Source organism: Leucoraja erinacea, chromosome 31 (genome assembly GCF_028641065.1).
Source record: "Leucoraja erinacea ecotype New England chromosome 31, Leri_hhj_1, whole genome shotgun sequence".
Taxonomy (NCBI): Eukaryota; Metazoa; Chordata; class Chondrichthyes; order Rajiformes; family Rajidae; genus Leucoraja; species Leucoraja erinaceus.
In genome coordinates, this window is record NC_073407.1 from 21994365 (window position 1) to 22010441 (window position 16077).

Here is a 16077-nt window from a genome sequence, read left to right on the forward strand (position 1 = left end):
TTCAATGCCCTCTCACCTCCCAAGCACAAGCTCATTTAAAAAACATATCGAAATGAAAGAGATTAATTAGTTCACCAGAATATGTAAAACAAAACAAAAGAATCGAACAGCAGGGAGAATGTCAAATAAAGGGCAGCAAAATATTCACAGCAGAGGAAATGAAAAAGATTGGCTAGAATTTGGGGTGTGTGAGACACTAAATAAAACACTTATTTTATTCACTAATGTACAAGTGATGAAGAATCGGAAAATGATGCATGTTTCTGCAGAGGCCATTCAGCCAATTACACTTTGTCAGCTCTTTGGCAGTTCCACTACCCTGCTAAGTTTGCCAGAATTCTGCATTTTCTTTCCCAGTCATTTACTCCAAACTTTTTTGAGAGTTATAAATGGATCTACTTCCACACTCTTTCAGCGTGCATAATTCCAGAACTTAACACCTCATTTCATAGAAAATAAAGATTTCCTTCACAATGCATTGGCTCTGGTGTCAATTAACCCAAATCCCCAAACCACTGACCGTCTGGGGCACTGGAAAAGGCACATCCACTGACATCTCTCAGTGCTGTGCATTCAGGCAAGCACTTGGGATAAACGACTACAATCTCAGAGGGAAAATACTGAAGGGCAATGTTATTTGCTGTGGTAGAGTTGCTGCCTTACAGTGCCCGAGACCCAGGTTCGATCCTGCCTACGGGTGCTGTCTGTACGTACGTACGTTCTCCCTGTGACCGCGTGGGTTTTCTCCACGATCTCCGGTTTCCTTCCACACTCCGAAGACGTTAAGGTTTGCAGTTTAATTGGCTTCTGTAAATGGTAAACATTGTCCCGAGTGTGTAGGATAGTTCTAGTGTACGGGTTGATCGCTGGTCAGCGCCGGCTCGGTGGGCCGAAGGGCCTGTATCTCGAAAGTCTAAAGTTATCATCAGACATGGCATAAAATCATAAACCTGGGATGCGCCAATAAAATGTAGGTACATCTACCCATTCAAATTTGATGCAAAATATCCCACACGTTTCAGGATGTAAGAAAGGAAAAGCTCTGGCTACCCGATCAGTATTTATCCTTCAATAATCAGCACTTACAAATACCGTATGATCATTATCACATTCACAGTTGCAGGCAAGTTGCTTACCAGATTTTCTACATTGTAACAACAAATATAGTTAATTGGCTTTAACGCACATTGGTCATAATAGCTAGACAAATGGTACCCCTTCCCCCCTTCCTCCCCCCCGGACCCACAGGAGGACCAGATACCTTGCTAAATGTTGCATCATTTCAATTAACTTGTTTAAATGATTTGGTTTAGTGTCATATGTACCAAGGTACTGTGAAAAGTTTTCTGTTAAGTTTATAGTCAGGTCTACCGAGAAACAGTGAAAAACTTTTGTTGCGTGCTATTCGGTCAGCGGAAAGACTAAATATGATTACAATCGAGCCGTCCACAGTGTACAGATACATGATAACGCAATAACGTTTAGCGCAAGATAAAGTCCAGTAACGTCTGATTAAAAATATTCCACCGGTCTCGTCCAAGGGTCGAGAACGCCAGAACTAACTGTGGAGCTTTCCCGAGGTATCGTGGGCCTAACTCTACGAAACACCAGTGAAGGAGGTGCCCACTTGATATACTGGCATCTACACGATTAGTTTTTAAGTGCTTGTTAACTTGGAGATAGCTTACTATTACACATGGAGTTTGTTATTGTTCTTAGCATAAGTGTGTGTATAAGCAGTTTAAAATACTACTTTGGCTTTGGGCTTGGTTTTTTTTTTTTGGTTGAGCGTTTATCCTGGTGTTATAGCACAAATACTTTGTGTTTTAATGGTAAGTTCTCATCTATTTTGGAAGGAATTACCGGTATTCAAAACTTGTGCAGGAAGGAACTGCATATGCTGGTTTAATCAAAAGATAGACACAAAAAGCTGGAGTATCTCAGCGGGTCAAATAGCATCTCTGGATCTCAGAAAAGGAATAGGTGACGTTTCGGGTTGAGTCTGCTCTTCAGTCCAAAATCAAAATTTGTGCTTTACGTCAAGTTGAAAATGAAGCATTGACTCTTCTGACACACTGCACTGAAATGCCAGTCAGATGGTCACCAGGAAGAGGACGTGTCAGGCCTATAATGATGGTGGATACCCCCCCAGACAGGAAGTGTCTCTTGCCAAGTATTTCCAGCACGTACAGGAAGTGTTGCTACTCTAACGGCCCCCGACACTCTGGGGCCAGGAAAGCACACACATACAGTACCCTCCATAATGTTTGGGACAAAGACCCATCATTTATTTATTTGCCTCTGTACTCCACAATTTTAAATTTGTAATAGAAAACATCACATGAGTGTACATTATCAGATTTAAATAAAGGCCATTTTTATACATTTCTGTTTCACCATGTAGAAATTACAACAGAGTATACAAATAGTCCCCCCATTTCAAGGCACCATAATGTTTGGGACACAGCAATGTTATGTAAATGAAAGTAGTCATGTTTAGTATTTTGTTGCATATCCTTTGCATGCAATGACTGCTTGATGTCAACGATTCATGGACATCACCAGTTGCTGGGTGTCTTCTCTGGTGATGCTCTGCCAGGCCTGTATTGCAGCCATCTTTAGCTTATGCTTGTTTTGGGGGCTAGTCCCCTTCAGTTTTCACTTCAGCATATAAAAGGCATGCTCAATTGGGTTCAGATCGGGTGCTTGACTTGGACACTCAAGAATTGACCATGTTTTAGCTTTGAAAAACTCCTTTGTTGCTTTAGCAGTATGTTTGGGATCATTGTCTTGCTGTAGAATGAACCGCAGGCCAATGCGTTTTGAGGCATTTGTTTGTAGTTGAGCAGATAGGATGTGTCTTTACACTTCAGAATTCATTATGCGACTGCCATCGGCAGTTGTATCATCAATGAAGATAAATGAGCCAGTACCTTCAGCAGCCATATATGCCCAGGCCATAGCACCCCCACCACCGTGTTTCACAGATGAAGTGGTATGCTTTGGATCTTTGGCAGTTCCTTCTCTCCTCCACACTTTGCTCTTGCCATCACTCTGATATGAGTTAATCTTCGTCTCATCTGTCCACAAGACCTTTTTCCAAAACTGTGGTTGCTCTTTTAAGTACTTCTTGACAAACTGTAACCTGCCCATTGTATGTTTGCAGCTAACCAGTGGTTTGCATCTTGCAGTGTAGCCTCTGTGTTTCTGTTCATGAAGTCTTCTGCGGACAGTGGTCATTGACAAATGCACACCTGATTCTTGAAGAGTGTTTCTGATCTGTTGGACAGGTGTTTGGGGATTTTTTGTTATTATAGAGAGAATTCTTCTGTCATCAGCTGTGGAGGTCCTCCTTGGCCTGCCAGTCCCTTGGCGATTAAGGGAGCTCACCAGTGTTCTCTTTCTTCTTAATGATGTTCCAAACAGTTGATTTTGGTAAGCCTGACGTTTGGCTAATGTCTCTAACAGTTGTATTCTTGTTTCTCAGTCTCATAATGGCTTCTTTCACTTTCATTGGCACAACTTTGGTCCTCATGTTGATAAACAGCAATAAAAGTTTTCAAAGGTGATGGAAAGACTGGAGGAAAGACTAGGTGCTGAGAGCTCTCTTATACCTGCATTAAGGAGGCAATTAAACACACCTGAGCAATTACAAACTCCTGTGAAGCCATGTGTCCCAAACATTATGGTGCCCTGAAATGGGGGGGCAAAGTATAAACACAGCTGTAATTTCTACATGGTGAAACCAAAATATATAAAGATGGCCTTTAATAAAATCAGACAATGTGCACTTTAACAGAATGTGATTTTTTTTTTCTATTACAAATCTCAAATTGTGGAGTACAGAGGCAAATAAATAAATCATGGGTCTTTGTCCCAAACATTATGGAGGGCACTGTAACTAAACAGTGGGGGAATAAATAGGTCAAAATAAATGTTCAACAGTCCCATACGCTTGACAGGAACGAGAACACCGTTCACTGCTGTATCGTTAGCTGGCAAAGCAGCAATGGAATCTGATAAGTTAATTTACCCTTTGAAATAGTGTCTTCACTGAAGAAAATGCTTCCAACTCCCATTCAGCTACGGAAAGGCTGATTCAGGGCAATTGAAGTACAAGCGAGTTAGAATTTCACCTAAAACAGTGGACAAACCTGCACTGTGACTTGATCATACCTGGGACAAGAAGGGTGGGAATCTTCCACGGATTACAAGCAAAAATAGAGCCAGAATCCCTTCCCCCATTCACCTCATTAGAACCTGGCCATGTTCTATGAAATGATTCGCCCGGTCCAGTTCCAATCTGGACCCACCTGCAGGGCATGCAGTTTGAGGCACACCCTACCCTATTGCTTGGTTGTCCCCAACCCCAGACTCAATGACGTTCAAGAAGGAACTGCAGATGCTGAAAAATCAAGGGTAGACAAAATTGCTGGAGAAACTCAGCGGGTACGGCAGCATCTATGGAGCGAAGGAAATAGGCAACGTTTCGGGACGAAACGTTGCCTATTTCCTTCGCTCCATAGATGCTGCCGTACCCGCTGAGTTTCTCCAGCAATTTTGTCTACCCCAGACTCAATGACTCTGATCATCATGCCCTATGCCCAGGAATCCGTTGTCTTGTACCGTGTCGCAATAAATGATCCAATCTCTTTCTGAAAGTTACTCATGAAGCTTTGTCACCGAGCCGTTCGAGCAAGGCATTTGTGCAAATCACTGCGGCTCTTCATCCTGGCTTTGCTGCCCAGTTACAGTCAATATTCTTTGCCCTCACATTTCAAGCATCTCCACCGGTTGCTGCCTATTTGTACACGTACCTGCGGACTGTGGCCTCCGTATCCCATGCTGTGAGACGTCGGGATGGAGAGCGTGTGCGGGCCTAACGGCGAGCTGATAACCGAATAGGGAGAGCCCAGTCCATTCATTGGAGAGTTCAAAGTGCTAATGGGTGAATGAAGCTGCCCTGGGGAGGTGAGGGAGGGGCTGATCCCAGACCCCATCATCTGAGGGTGAAGAGAAGGTCCATTCATGGCTGCTTCCGAGGAGTCGCAATTCATGGACACATTCACTCGCGCTGAAGAGTCTGGAAGAAGATGAAATATTTTAAAATGCCGAAATAAAACATAACACTATCCTCATTATGTGGCTCAACATCCCTTTACAATTGAGGAAAATGTATAAAACAGGAATTAGTTACACAGACACAAGACTCGGCATTCCTCAATACAAGGACGTCTTTTTGCCACTGAAGTGATTTTTCAGATTTGACGCATAATTGGCAGAAACAAGATGACTGCTGTTCGATGCACCACATGACTCAAAGGAAATGTACCATCATATCCAGCCTTCTGAAAGGACAAGTGAATGTAGAGCTAACACAAAACCTGATGTGGGATTATCTTTAACACTTTGTTTTAATTAAACGTAAGACATATTATAACAAGATAATAAACATGAGAGGCACGTTTTGTACACAGCATAAAGTTAACTCAAGTTAAAAAGTGAGGATGTTGCCAAATTTCAATCCACTTCTGAAATATGTTGGTGCTCCTGAAATTGAGAGATGGAGAGACAGTGTTTTACATTTTCCCTAATCAGTCCTGCTCCTCTGACAATGTGCCACTCCCGTGATACCATGATAGCAATATTTATCCCTTTGATGACCATTAAAATGATCTGGTAATTATCTCATTGGTGTTTGAGAGGGTTTCCCATAGGTTAATTTATAGTGACATTTTTGATATCACAGCAGTGACTGCACTTAAAAGTACTTAATTGGCTCTTTGTTATCTCCCGATCGATGAGCCATGCTTGAATGGCGGAGTAGACTTGATGGGCCGAATGGCCGACTTCCTCTCCTATATCTTATGAACATCACCAAGTGACAGGACTAAAGAGTGAAAGAGAGCCTTTGCTTCATTAGCAGTCTCACCAGGGCTTTGTACAACTGCAGTAGGACCTCCTTGCTCCTAGGTCAGACTGCAGGTCCAAGAACAGTGTACATTTACAACAAACGATCAGCAAAAATAAATAAATAATTAACTTCAACAATATGCGCAGTAGAGAGTAGGTCACAGTTATTGACTGATGCCTGCCCTAATTACGGATTTAGTGAGAGTGTCAATACCAACACCAAACACTCCCAGGGTAGGTACAGCTTGGGTTAGAAAGCAAAATTCCCTCCGTGCTGAAGTGGGAAAGAAATGGGATGGAAAATGTGAACAGGGCAGACTATGACTGGAAGGAGGATACCGACGGACCTACCTGGTCAGGACCTTTGCTTAAGATCGGTTTCAATGAAGGATCCACAGCTGAATTTCTCCACAGATCTTGTCTGACCCAAGTTTCTGTAACCACAGGAAAAAATGTAATTAATTCTCCTTGCCTGCTCTTGACCATGGTTTTCTCTGCACTACACACTCACACCGATCACCTGATCTAACAGAAACGTCATGTTAAATTCCTCCCCAGCGTGTGTCAGCACCTTAGTGATCATGTCAGCATATGTACTAATTCCTCTGGGTGTTCCCTGTCCCTGTATTTTTTGTTCTCTCGTCTCACGATAGTCTCCCTATCCACTCCTATCCAAGTCCCATGTCATTAACTTGTACCAAAGCAGATTGTACCACTGCCGAAGCTGATAAAAATAGAAGCTGTTGGGAAATACTCAACAGGTTGAGCAGCATATGTGGGGAGAGAAACAGAGCTTCAGATCAAAGAGGAAATATTACATTGGTTTAATTCTCCACGAATGGTGTCTGGCTTGCCGAATATGTGCCACACCCAATTTTCATTTTTATCATTTGTGTATGATGTTGCAATTGTCTCTTTCAGGTTGATTCACAGTGTTTTTAATATTGCTTGTTAATTTAACCTCGACAATAAACGGATTCACTCCCAACAAATGACAGCATGTAGTATTGTTTCATCAGAAGGCTTGTTTGTCCCTTCTTTCCATTCCAGGCCCAAACATCGAAATTCACTGATCAATGTTTGTTGATTTTGATATTGTGACTTTGTGGTGAGATTTTTGATTTGCGAGTCAAAAGTCATCTGTTGAATACACTACTGCAGGAGCGACATACTTAGAGGTACGATCTTGAAAGATTAAACATCGGACAGAGAGCTCGGCCCGTGCATTATCTGAAGAGCAAAGGGAATACTCCCAATGATCTGTTCATTCTTCCTCATTAATAGCCCATTCACTTCAATTCGATATGTGGGATTAGGCCAGGTAGAAAATAGTCATTGCAATGAGTAAAAAGCAATAATCATTTAAATTAATTTATGAGGAGGAAGATGCCAATTTGTCTTTTATATTAATATGAAACAAAGGTTTGGGAATGAGAGCTTTGACTGACGTAACTACATCCGATCCCGAACAGGGCTGTACTAAAATAAGCTGGGAGAGAATCTTTTTTTACTTCATACTGTGACTTGTAACCTAACTGGGCCATGTCAGAAAGGCAAGGAATTCCACATAACGTACCCTGGGCCAGATTAGCCAAAAGGAATTCTTCAAGCTATTTTTGAGATACCCCACAGAACACTCCATCAGAAGACATTATACAGTGCCCTCCATAATGTTTGGGACAAAGACCCATCATTTATTTATTTGCCTCTGTACTCCACAATTTGAGATTTGTAATAGAAAACGCTCCCTTCCATTGAAAAGCGCTGTCTGCGGAGGCCGCTCAGCATAGAAAAAAATCACGTGGTTAAAGTGCACGTTGTCAGATTTTATTAAAGGCCTTCTTTATACATTTCGGTTTCACAATGTCAAAATTACAGCAGTGTTTACACATAGTCCCCCAATTTAAGGGCACCATAATGTTTGGGACACAGCAATGTCATGTGGATGAAAGTAGTATTTTGTTGCATATCCTTTGCATGCAATGTCTGCTTGAAGTCTGCGATTCATGGACATCACCAGTCGCTGGGTGTCTTCTCTGGTGATGCTCTGCCAGGCCTGTATTGCAGCCATATTTAGCTTATGCTTGTTTTGGGGGCTAGTCCCCTTCAGTTTTCTCTACAGCATATAAACGGCGTGCTCAATTGGGTTCAGATCGGGTGATTGACTTGGCCACTCAAGAATTGACCATTTTGTAGCTTTGAAAAACTCCTTTGTTGCTTTAGCAGTATGTTTGGGATTATTGTCTTGCTGTAGAATGAACTGCCGGCCAATGAGTTTTGAGGCATTTATTTGAACTTGAGCAGATAGGATGTGACTATACACTTCAGAATTCATTATGCTACTACCATCAGCAGTTGTATCATCGATGAAGATAAGTGAGCCAGTACCTTCAGCAGCCATACATGCCCAGGACACAACACCCTCACCACAGATGAGGTGGTTTGCTTGGAATCTTGGGCAGTTCCTTCTCTCCTCCATACTTTGCTCTTTCCATCGCTCTGACATAAGCTAATCTTCGTCTCATCTGTCCACAAGACCTTTTTCCAGAACTGTGGTTGTTCTTTTAAGTACTTGGCAAACTGTAACCCGGCCATCCTATTTTTGCAGCTAACCAGTGGTTTGCATCTTGCAGTGTATCCTCTGTATTGCTGTTCATGAAGTCTTCTGCGGACAGTGGTCATTGACAGATCCCACACCTAAAGAGTGTTTCTGATCTACCGGGCAGGTGTCTGGGGATTTTTCGATGTTATAGAGAGAATTCTTCCGTCATCAGCTGTGGAGGTCCTCCTTGGCCTGCCAGTCCCTTTGTGATTAGTAAGCTCACCAGTGCTCTCTTTCTTCTTAATGATGTTCCAAACAGTTGATTTTGGTAAGCCTGAGGTTTGGCTGATGTCTGTAACAGTTTTATTCTTGTTTCTCAGTTGCATAACGGCTTCTTGGACTTTCATTGGCACAACTTTGGTCCTCATGTTGATAAACAGCAATAAAAGTTTCCAAAGGTGATGGAAAGACTGGAGGAAAGACTAGGTGCTGAGAGCTCTCTTATACCTGCATTAAGGAGGCAATTAAACACACCTGAGCAATTACAAACGCCTGTGAAGCCATGTGTCCCAAACATTACGGTGCCCTGAAATGTGGGGACTATGTATAAACACAGCTGTAATTTCTTTATAGTGAAACCGAAATGTATAAAAATGGCCTTTATTAAAATCTGACAATGCGCACTTTAACCACATGTGATTTTTTCTATTACAAATCTCAAATTGTGGAGTACAGAGGCAAATAAATAAATGATGGGTCTTTGTCCCAAACATTATGGAGGGCACTGTAGTCACCACCAGCAGCGAAGCTAAGAATATCAGATTTCAGAGCTCTAGACAGGCTCCAAAACCGCCCACGCTACCAGGCATCAGCACAGAAAGAGGAATTGTTGACACAAACTTGGCAGAGCAGGCAATTCCAGGACCATTTAAGAACTGTAGGGGGTTGTTTGGAAGCCGAGCGGAGGACTTCCAAGTCATACAACTGAGGGAGCTTTGCACCACACCGACTCACAGAAAGCAGCCTCAGGATTCAAACCGAAAACCCCCATCCAATGCTCACCCTTGTCGAGGCAGAGAGACAAGAGAAGCTTTGTAGAATCAGTCCTATGCACCAAAGCACGGCCGCAGCTGACAGGTGACAAGAAGATTCAAGTGCTGCAGGCAGCCAACAGTTCAGGTTCTGATGAGTTTGATAGATTCTCAACAAGCTTACAGGGAGTTCCACAAATCCAAGTGATCTCGGAGCCCAGCTGGGACTGTTTTGCTAGGGAGCGGTCCTGGAAACTGCAGAACTTTTAATAATTGACACAGGCTTTCACGATCAGGCAAACAGTTAATAAGTATCAGTTCACAAGTAAAGAAGGACAGGATACTGAAGGACACCAGCACTACAAACAATATCGGGCAACATTAAAATATAAAGGCAAATATGCTCGTATTAAATGTCACTTCATTGTACCAAAACTGCACATTTTTCCAAAGGGTCACATACAGATGATTCATGTTACCTTGCTCAGAGAACTTTCAGTAGAATATATTGAGTACAAATTCCTTACTTCCATCTCTCGGTTCTGCAGTTCCCAAATGGTACAAGCTATTCTGGTCACCAGCCCACCGAGGTATCTCATATCATGATCTTTCACATGGAAACCCTGAACAGTCCACAAGTCACTCTCCACAGCTTGCCTAAAACTAAGCACGAAAGTTCATTAACAAACTTGCAGTTACATCAGTGGATAGCTTAAAAGGTGTTTCAGAGCCGCATCGACCAACAAAATATGGGGCAGAGAAAAATGTAGTCAAAGGGGAAACTGTAAGAACAGGAATGTGTTCCTGAAACATTAGGCTTTGCACTACAAGCAATGCAAACCAAGGGAAATCAGCAATGTGGAGAGAGCAGACCTGTGAAATATCTTGGAACAGTTTACACCTCTAAAGACCCGATGGGGTAATGTGAGATATTACAACAAGCACGAGGCTTCAGAGTTAAAAATTCTTCTTCAGTTTTTCAAATCCTGTCTCATGATCACTGATTAGTTGAACACCCTTTCTCCTGCTGATAGTTAAATAAGTGAGTCTGAGAACGAGTGTTAAACAGCAGATGTGATCCAGACAGTGTCGGCAAAGCCCTTTCCTGGGGTTTGAGAAGGAACTGTAGATGCTGGAAAATCGAAGGGAGACAAAAGTGCTGGAGAAACTCAGCGGGTGCAGCAGCATCTTCAGGGTTTCGGCCCGAAACGTTGCCTATTTCCTTCACTCCATAGATGCTGCTGCACCCACTGAGTTTCTCCAGCACTTTTGTCTACCTTTCCTGGGGTTGATGTTTACTACCGAATTTGCCAATTCAGGAGCCTCCCCCAATACTTGCTCAGCTTCCTGACAACTGCCAAAGTGATAGGATCAGAATTAGGCCATTCGGCCCTTCAACTCCACTGCCATTCAATCATGGCTGATCTATCTCTCCCTCCTAACCCCATTCTCCTGCCTTCTTCCCATAACCCCTGACGCCCGTACTAATCAAGAATCTATCTCTACCTTAAAAATATCCATTGATGGCCTCTACAGCCTTCTGTGGCAATGAATTCCACTGAATCGCTACCAAGTGCAAATAGGATGACCTGATCAAAATTAATTATGTCACTACTCCGTGACTAGGGCCTCATTAGGTTAAATCTTTCAGAATCCATCAATCTGATGAATCTCTTTAGACTTGATACAAAGAATTAACTGAGAAATACATTTGGTAAATATCACATCACCATCAAGGTTCAATGGGAAAAAAAAAAAATTTGGAACATATTTTTATTTTGAATATTTGTCCATCACTTTAATTTCAAAATTCAATACTTTCTCCAACCACCAGGGAGGAGGGAAATTATTTTATTTCCAAGAAAACAAGCCAATCCTTGAGAAGATTCAGCAGCTGCCAAGCAGGCTGAACTTTCCATAAACAAAGGGCTTGTGAAAGCTCAGGCTCTGTGAAGCTGAGATTCAAAGTAATGAAAGACGTCTGTGGAATCTGTCCCCTCGGGCAAAACACAAGAGCCAGAGGGCTCCCCTTCTCTTCCCTCTTCTTCCATGTGATGCTCAGAAGCCAGAAAAAAAACAACATGATTACTGGGAAGGATCTATCCACAACAGATAGGGTTTATTTTAAAGCAGGGTTATGAAGCAGACGAGGGAGAGGAGAATAAACCAGAGAGAAGGGGCCTGGAGGTGAAGAAGGAAAATGGTAGGGGAGAGAGAAAAATAATACTCTAAAGTACCTTGTAATATTTTGCAATCAAATGGTACAGGCTATTGATATGTGTTGGAAGGAACTGCAGATGCTGGCTTAAACCAAAGACAGAGATAAAATGCTGGAGTAACTCAGTCTTCAGATCAGTCTGAAGAAGGGACTCGGCCCGAAACTTCACCCATTCCTTCTCTCCAGAGACGCTGCCTGTCTCGCTGACTTACTCCAGCAATGTGTGTTTATCCGAGATTGATCCCTGGGATGGCGGGACTGTCATATGAGGAAAGATTGAAAAGACTAGGCTTGTATTCACTGGAGTTTAGAATGACGAGGGGGTATCTTATAGAAACATATAAAATTATAAAAGGACTGGATGAGCTAGATGTAGGAAAAATGTTCCCAATGTTGGGCGAGTCCAGAACCAGGGGCCACACAGTCTTAGAATAAAGGGGAGGTCATTTAAGACTGAGGTGAGAAAAAACTTTTTCACCCTGAGAGTTGTGAATTTATGCAATTCCCTGCCACAGAGGGCAGTGGAGGCCAAATCACTGGATGGATTTGAGAGTTAGATAGAGCTCTAGGGGCTAGTGGAGTCAAGGGATATGGGGAGAAGGCAGGCACGGGTTATTGATGGGGGACGATCAGCCATGATCGCAATGAATGGCGGTGCTGGCTCAAAGGGCCGAATGGCCTCCTCCTGCACCTATTTTCTATGTTTCTATGTATCCAGGAAAGTGATATTTCAGTTGAATAACTCAGATGCCTTTGACACTGCTGTACTCCCTCCAAAGGATGCTCCAAAACCACAAAGCACCCAGAGTTGAGTACCATGCACCCTTCCCACCCACATCTCTTTCCTCTCCCTCGACGATGCAATGTCCCCTCAGCGCTACTCCGGACAGTCAAACACTACAAATGGCTCAAGATATGGAGTAGTGCTATTAACCTTCTGACTCAGAGGAGAATATTCTTCATACAAAACATGAAACCTAGGCTGACTGGTACTTGGATCAAGTTTCCAGATCCATTTTGTGGTGAGTTTGTATTGCGAGCTCTGCTCCAGATCCCTGAAGATGGCATTACTGCCCTGGATGATAATGAGCTGATCTGTAAAGAACGAGTACACCTTTGTACTTTGATACAATGTTGTTCAATGGTCCTTTATTGTCACATACGCACAGCACAGTGACATTCTTTTGCACGACCACGGAGGCCACAGTGGTCGCAGTTTTAGCGCCCTTTACAATAAAAGCAGAAAACACAAACAGTCCAAAGTCCGGTCCACATGCTGGAAGTCCTGGAACGCCCCCGATCCAGGAAGCCAGCAGGCCTGCGAGTCGGCGGGACTCTCTTCTGCTGACTGCCTCTGCGTCTTGGGGTGCAACTCCTGCAGGTGACGGCACTGGAGGTAATTCCCTGGGATCCTCTCGTCGGTCCACTCTTCCCGTCCGTCTCTGCCAGCGGCTCCCTCCTCTCCGGTCTTCGGGGTTTCCAAGATTCCACTGCATGTTGCCATTGGGTCTTCGTTCCGGGTGGCCGCAGGAACATCAAACCAACCTCCTCCCTCCAGGAGCACCACTCCCAACATTAACGCAAGCTTTTTAAAAAAAATGTTCCAGGGGCCCAGGCTAGGAGGTCAAAAATCTCAATTTCAGCAAGCCGAGGTTTCTCTAAATCCTAAAACCCCAGAGCACCACAGTGGAAGGCAGACACTTTCATCATACTGGTCTGCACTCAGATGCAATGACTTCTATACACCTATCACCACCACAGGACATCTCAAAGCTCTTTACAGCCAATGAAGTAGTCCACAGGATCAGTTCCTGTGGACTGGAGGGTAGCCAATGTAACCCCACTTTTTAAGAAAGGAGGGAGAGAGAAACTGGGGAATTACAGACCAGTAGCCTTATATGGATGTTTTTCAAGAGAGTTAGATTTAGCTCTTAAGCCTAAAGGAATCAAAGGATATGGGGAAAAAGCAGGAACGAGGTACTGATTTTAGATGATCAGCCATGATCATATTGAATGGCGGCGCTGGCTCAAAGGGCCAAATGGCCTACTCATGCACCTATTTTCCTATGTTTCTAACAGCAGGCTATCTCTGTCAATGCTGTCAAATTCTTGCTTCAGACATTACATCATGTCATCTTACCGGCTGGGATCCTCAGGTCTCCGAGAGATTAAGTTTGAGATGGTTAACTTGTCTCTCCAATGCTGACAGTCTCAAACTCAATTTCCCAGGCACTTTGCTTCCTGAGATAGGACTGGTTTTGCATGAGAACAACATTTGTGCCTTTGCCCTAGTACCGAATCCTTGCAGCCGAGGTCATTTGACTGCATCAAATCAAATTTCATTAACCTATTATGGTATTTCTGTATTTAGAGTCATCAAGTCATACAGCATGGAAACAGCCCCTTCGGCCCAATTTGCCAACACCAAATAACATGCCCCAGCTACACTAGTCTCACCTGCCAGTGTTTGGTCTATGTCCCTCAAAACCTGTCCTCTCCATGTACCTGTTTAAGAAGGAACTGCAGATGCTGGAAAATCGAAGGAAGACAAAAATGCTGGAGAAACTCAGCGGGTGAGGCAGCATCTATGGAGCAAAGGAAATTGGCAATGTTTCGGGTCGAAACCCTTCTTCAGACTGAAGGGTTTCGACCCGAAACGTTTCCCATTTCCATTGCTCCATAGACGCTGCCTCACCCACTGAGTTTCTCCAGCACTTGTCTACTCTCCATGTACCTGTTTATTTGTTTTTTAAACATCTGGTCGGTGTTATCACCACAGAATTAAGTCCCTGCCTCAACTACCTTCTCTGACAGCTCGTCCCATGTACCCACTACCCTTTGTGTGAAAAAGTTACCTCAAATTCCTATTAAATATTTTCCCCTTCACCTTAAACCTATATCCTCTAGTTCTTGATTCCCCGACTCTGGGCAAAAGACTCTGCGCATCTACCCAATCTATTCATGTATACATGCACTTGATCCATCCCTTGCACTGCATGTCATCCAAGCACAAGTATAACATCTTTCTTATCTTTCATGATTAAACTCTCATCATCTCTCAATTCTGATGCAGGATATCCAACTGCATCCGTTTGCCTCCACAGATGCTACCGGACTCACTGACTTTCTCCAGCAGTTTGTCTTTTGTCCATCTCTCAATTCTTGCATTTGCCATCACCAGGCAGTACTTCCCGGGCAGCTGCAACGTAGTCTCATTGCACACTGACAGCGCATCATGCAGGTTTGAATTGATTATTTACTTCAGAAGAACCTTACATGATGCTGCACAGTTGAGTTGAAATGTTATTGGCTTCCGGTGTTACCTTGACAGAATTAAGTTCATTTGGCATCAAGTATATTGTTTTTAGCTTGTTTCTCCGAATTTGACCTGCAGAGCTCAGAAAGGCCATGACATGGACTTTATTGGACTTGGATTGATTTCTGTGGAGCATCAGAGACTGAGGGGGAGACCCAATACAACTTTATAAAATTATGAGAGGCAGAACCTTTTTCACATGGAAATGCTAGACCTGAGAAAATAGCTTGAAAGTGGGAGTGGCAAAGTATAAAGGAGATGTGTGGGGAAAGATTGTTTTTTCCCCCATAGAGTGGTGGATGTCTGAAATGCGCTGCCAGGGGTGGTGGTGGAAGTGGATCTGATATTGGCTTTTACAATAGGAACATGAATATGCAGCGAATGGATGGGTATAGACGACATACAGGTAGTGGGCATCTCTGGGGAGAAGGAATGGGTGACGTTTCGGGTCGAGACTATTCCATCAGACTCGATTCGAAACAACACCCATTCCTTCTCTCCAAAGAATTATTTAAACATCTGGTGCCCATTTGGATTCCTTTATTGGATTGGATTCCTTTATTGTCATTCAGACATTTCAATATTTGAGTCTAATCCAATATTATTCCAACATTTGTGTCTATCTTCGGTGTAAGCCATCATCTGCAGTTCCTTCCAACACAAAGAGGCATTGGTGCACTTTCTTGGCCATAGCTTCAATGTGGTTGGCCCAGGACAAATTATCTATGCCCAGGAGCATGAAGCTCTCAACCATCTCCACATCAGCACCACTGATGGTGACTGGGGCATGTAAACCACTTCACTTCCAGAAATCAATGACTACCTCCACCATCGTGCTGACATTGAGGGAGAAGTTGCGTCTTGACCACCAAGACGTCATCACTCCTTGCAAGGGTGACCTTAAAGGAACAATTTAACGTCCAAAGACGTACATGTTTATCGGTTAATTGGCTTGATATAAATGTATAAATTATCCCTAATGTATGTAGGATTGTGTTAATGTGTGGGGATCGCTGGTCAATCGGTGGGCCGAAGGGCATGTTTCCGCGATGCATCT

At 43.3% G+C, this 16077-nt stretch overlaps 1 protein-coding gene across 1 annotated transcript in view; it reads right to left on the bottom strand.

Moving 5' to 3' along the window:
* Positions 1–16077, bottom strand: part of LOC129712107 (retinoic acid receptor RXR-alpha-A-like) — a 72988-nt gene that overhangs the window by 42948 nt on the left and 13963 nt on the right. The window contains exons 2-3 of the mRNA XM_055660307.1: positions 6265–6347; positions 4818–5083 (exon numbers count right to left, since the gene is read on the bottom strand). Coding sequence (XP_055516282.1) covers positions 4818–5057 — 240 coding nt within the window. The 5' untranslated portion in view covers positions 5058–5083; positions 6265–6347. The remainder of the gene's footprint in view (positions 1–4817; positions 5084–6264; positions 6348–16077) is intronic.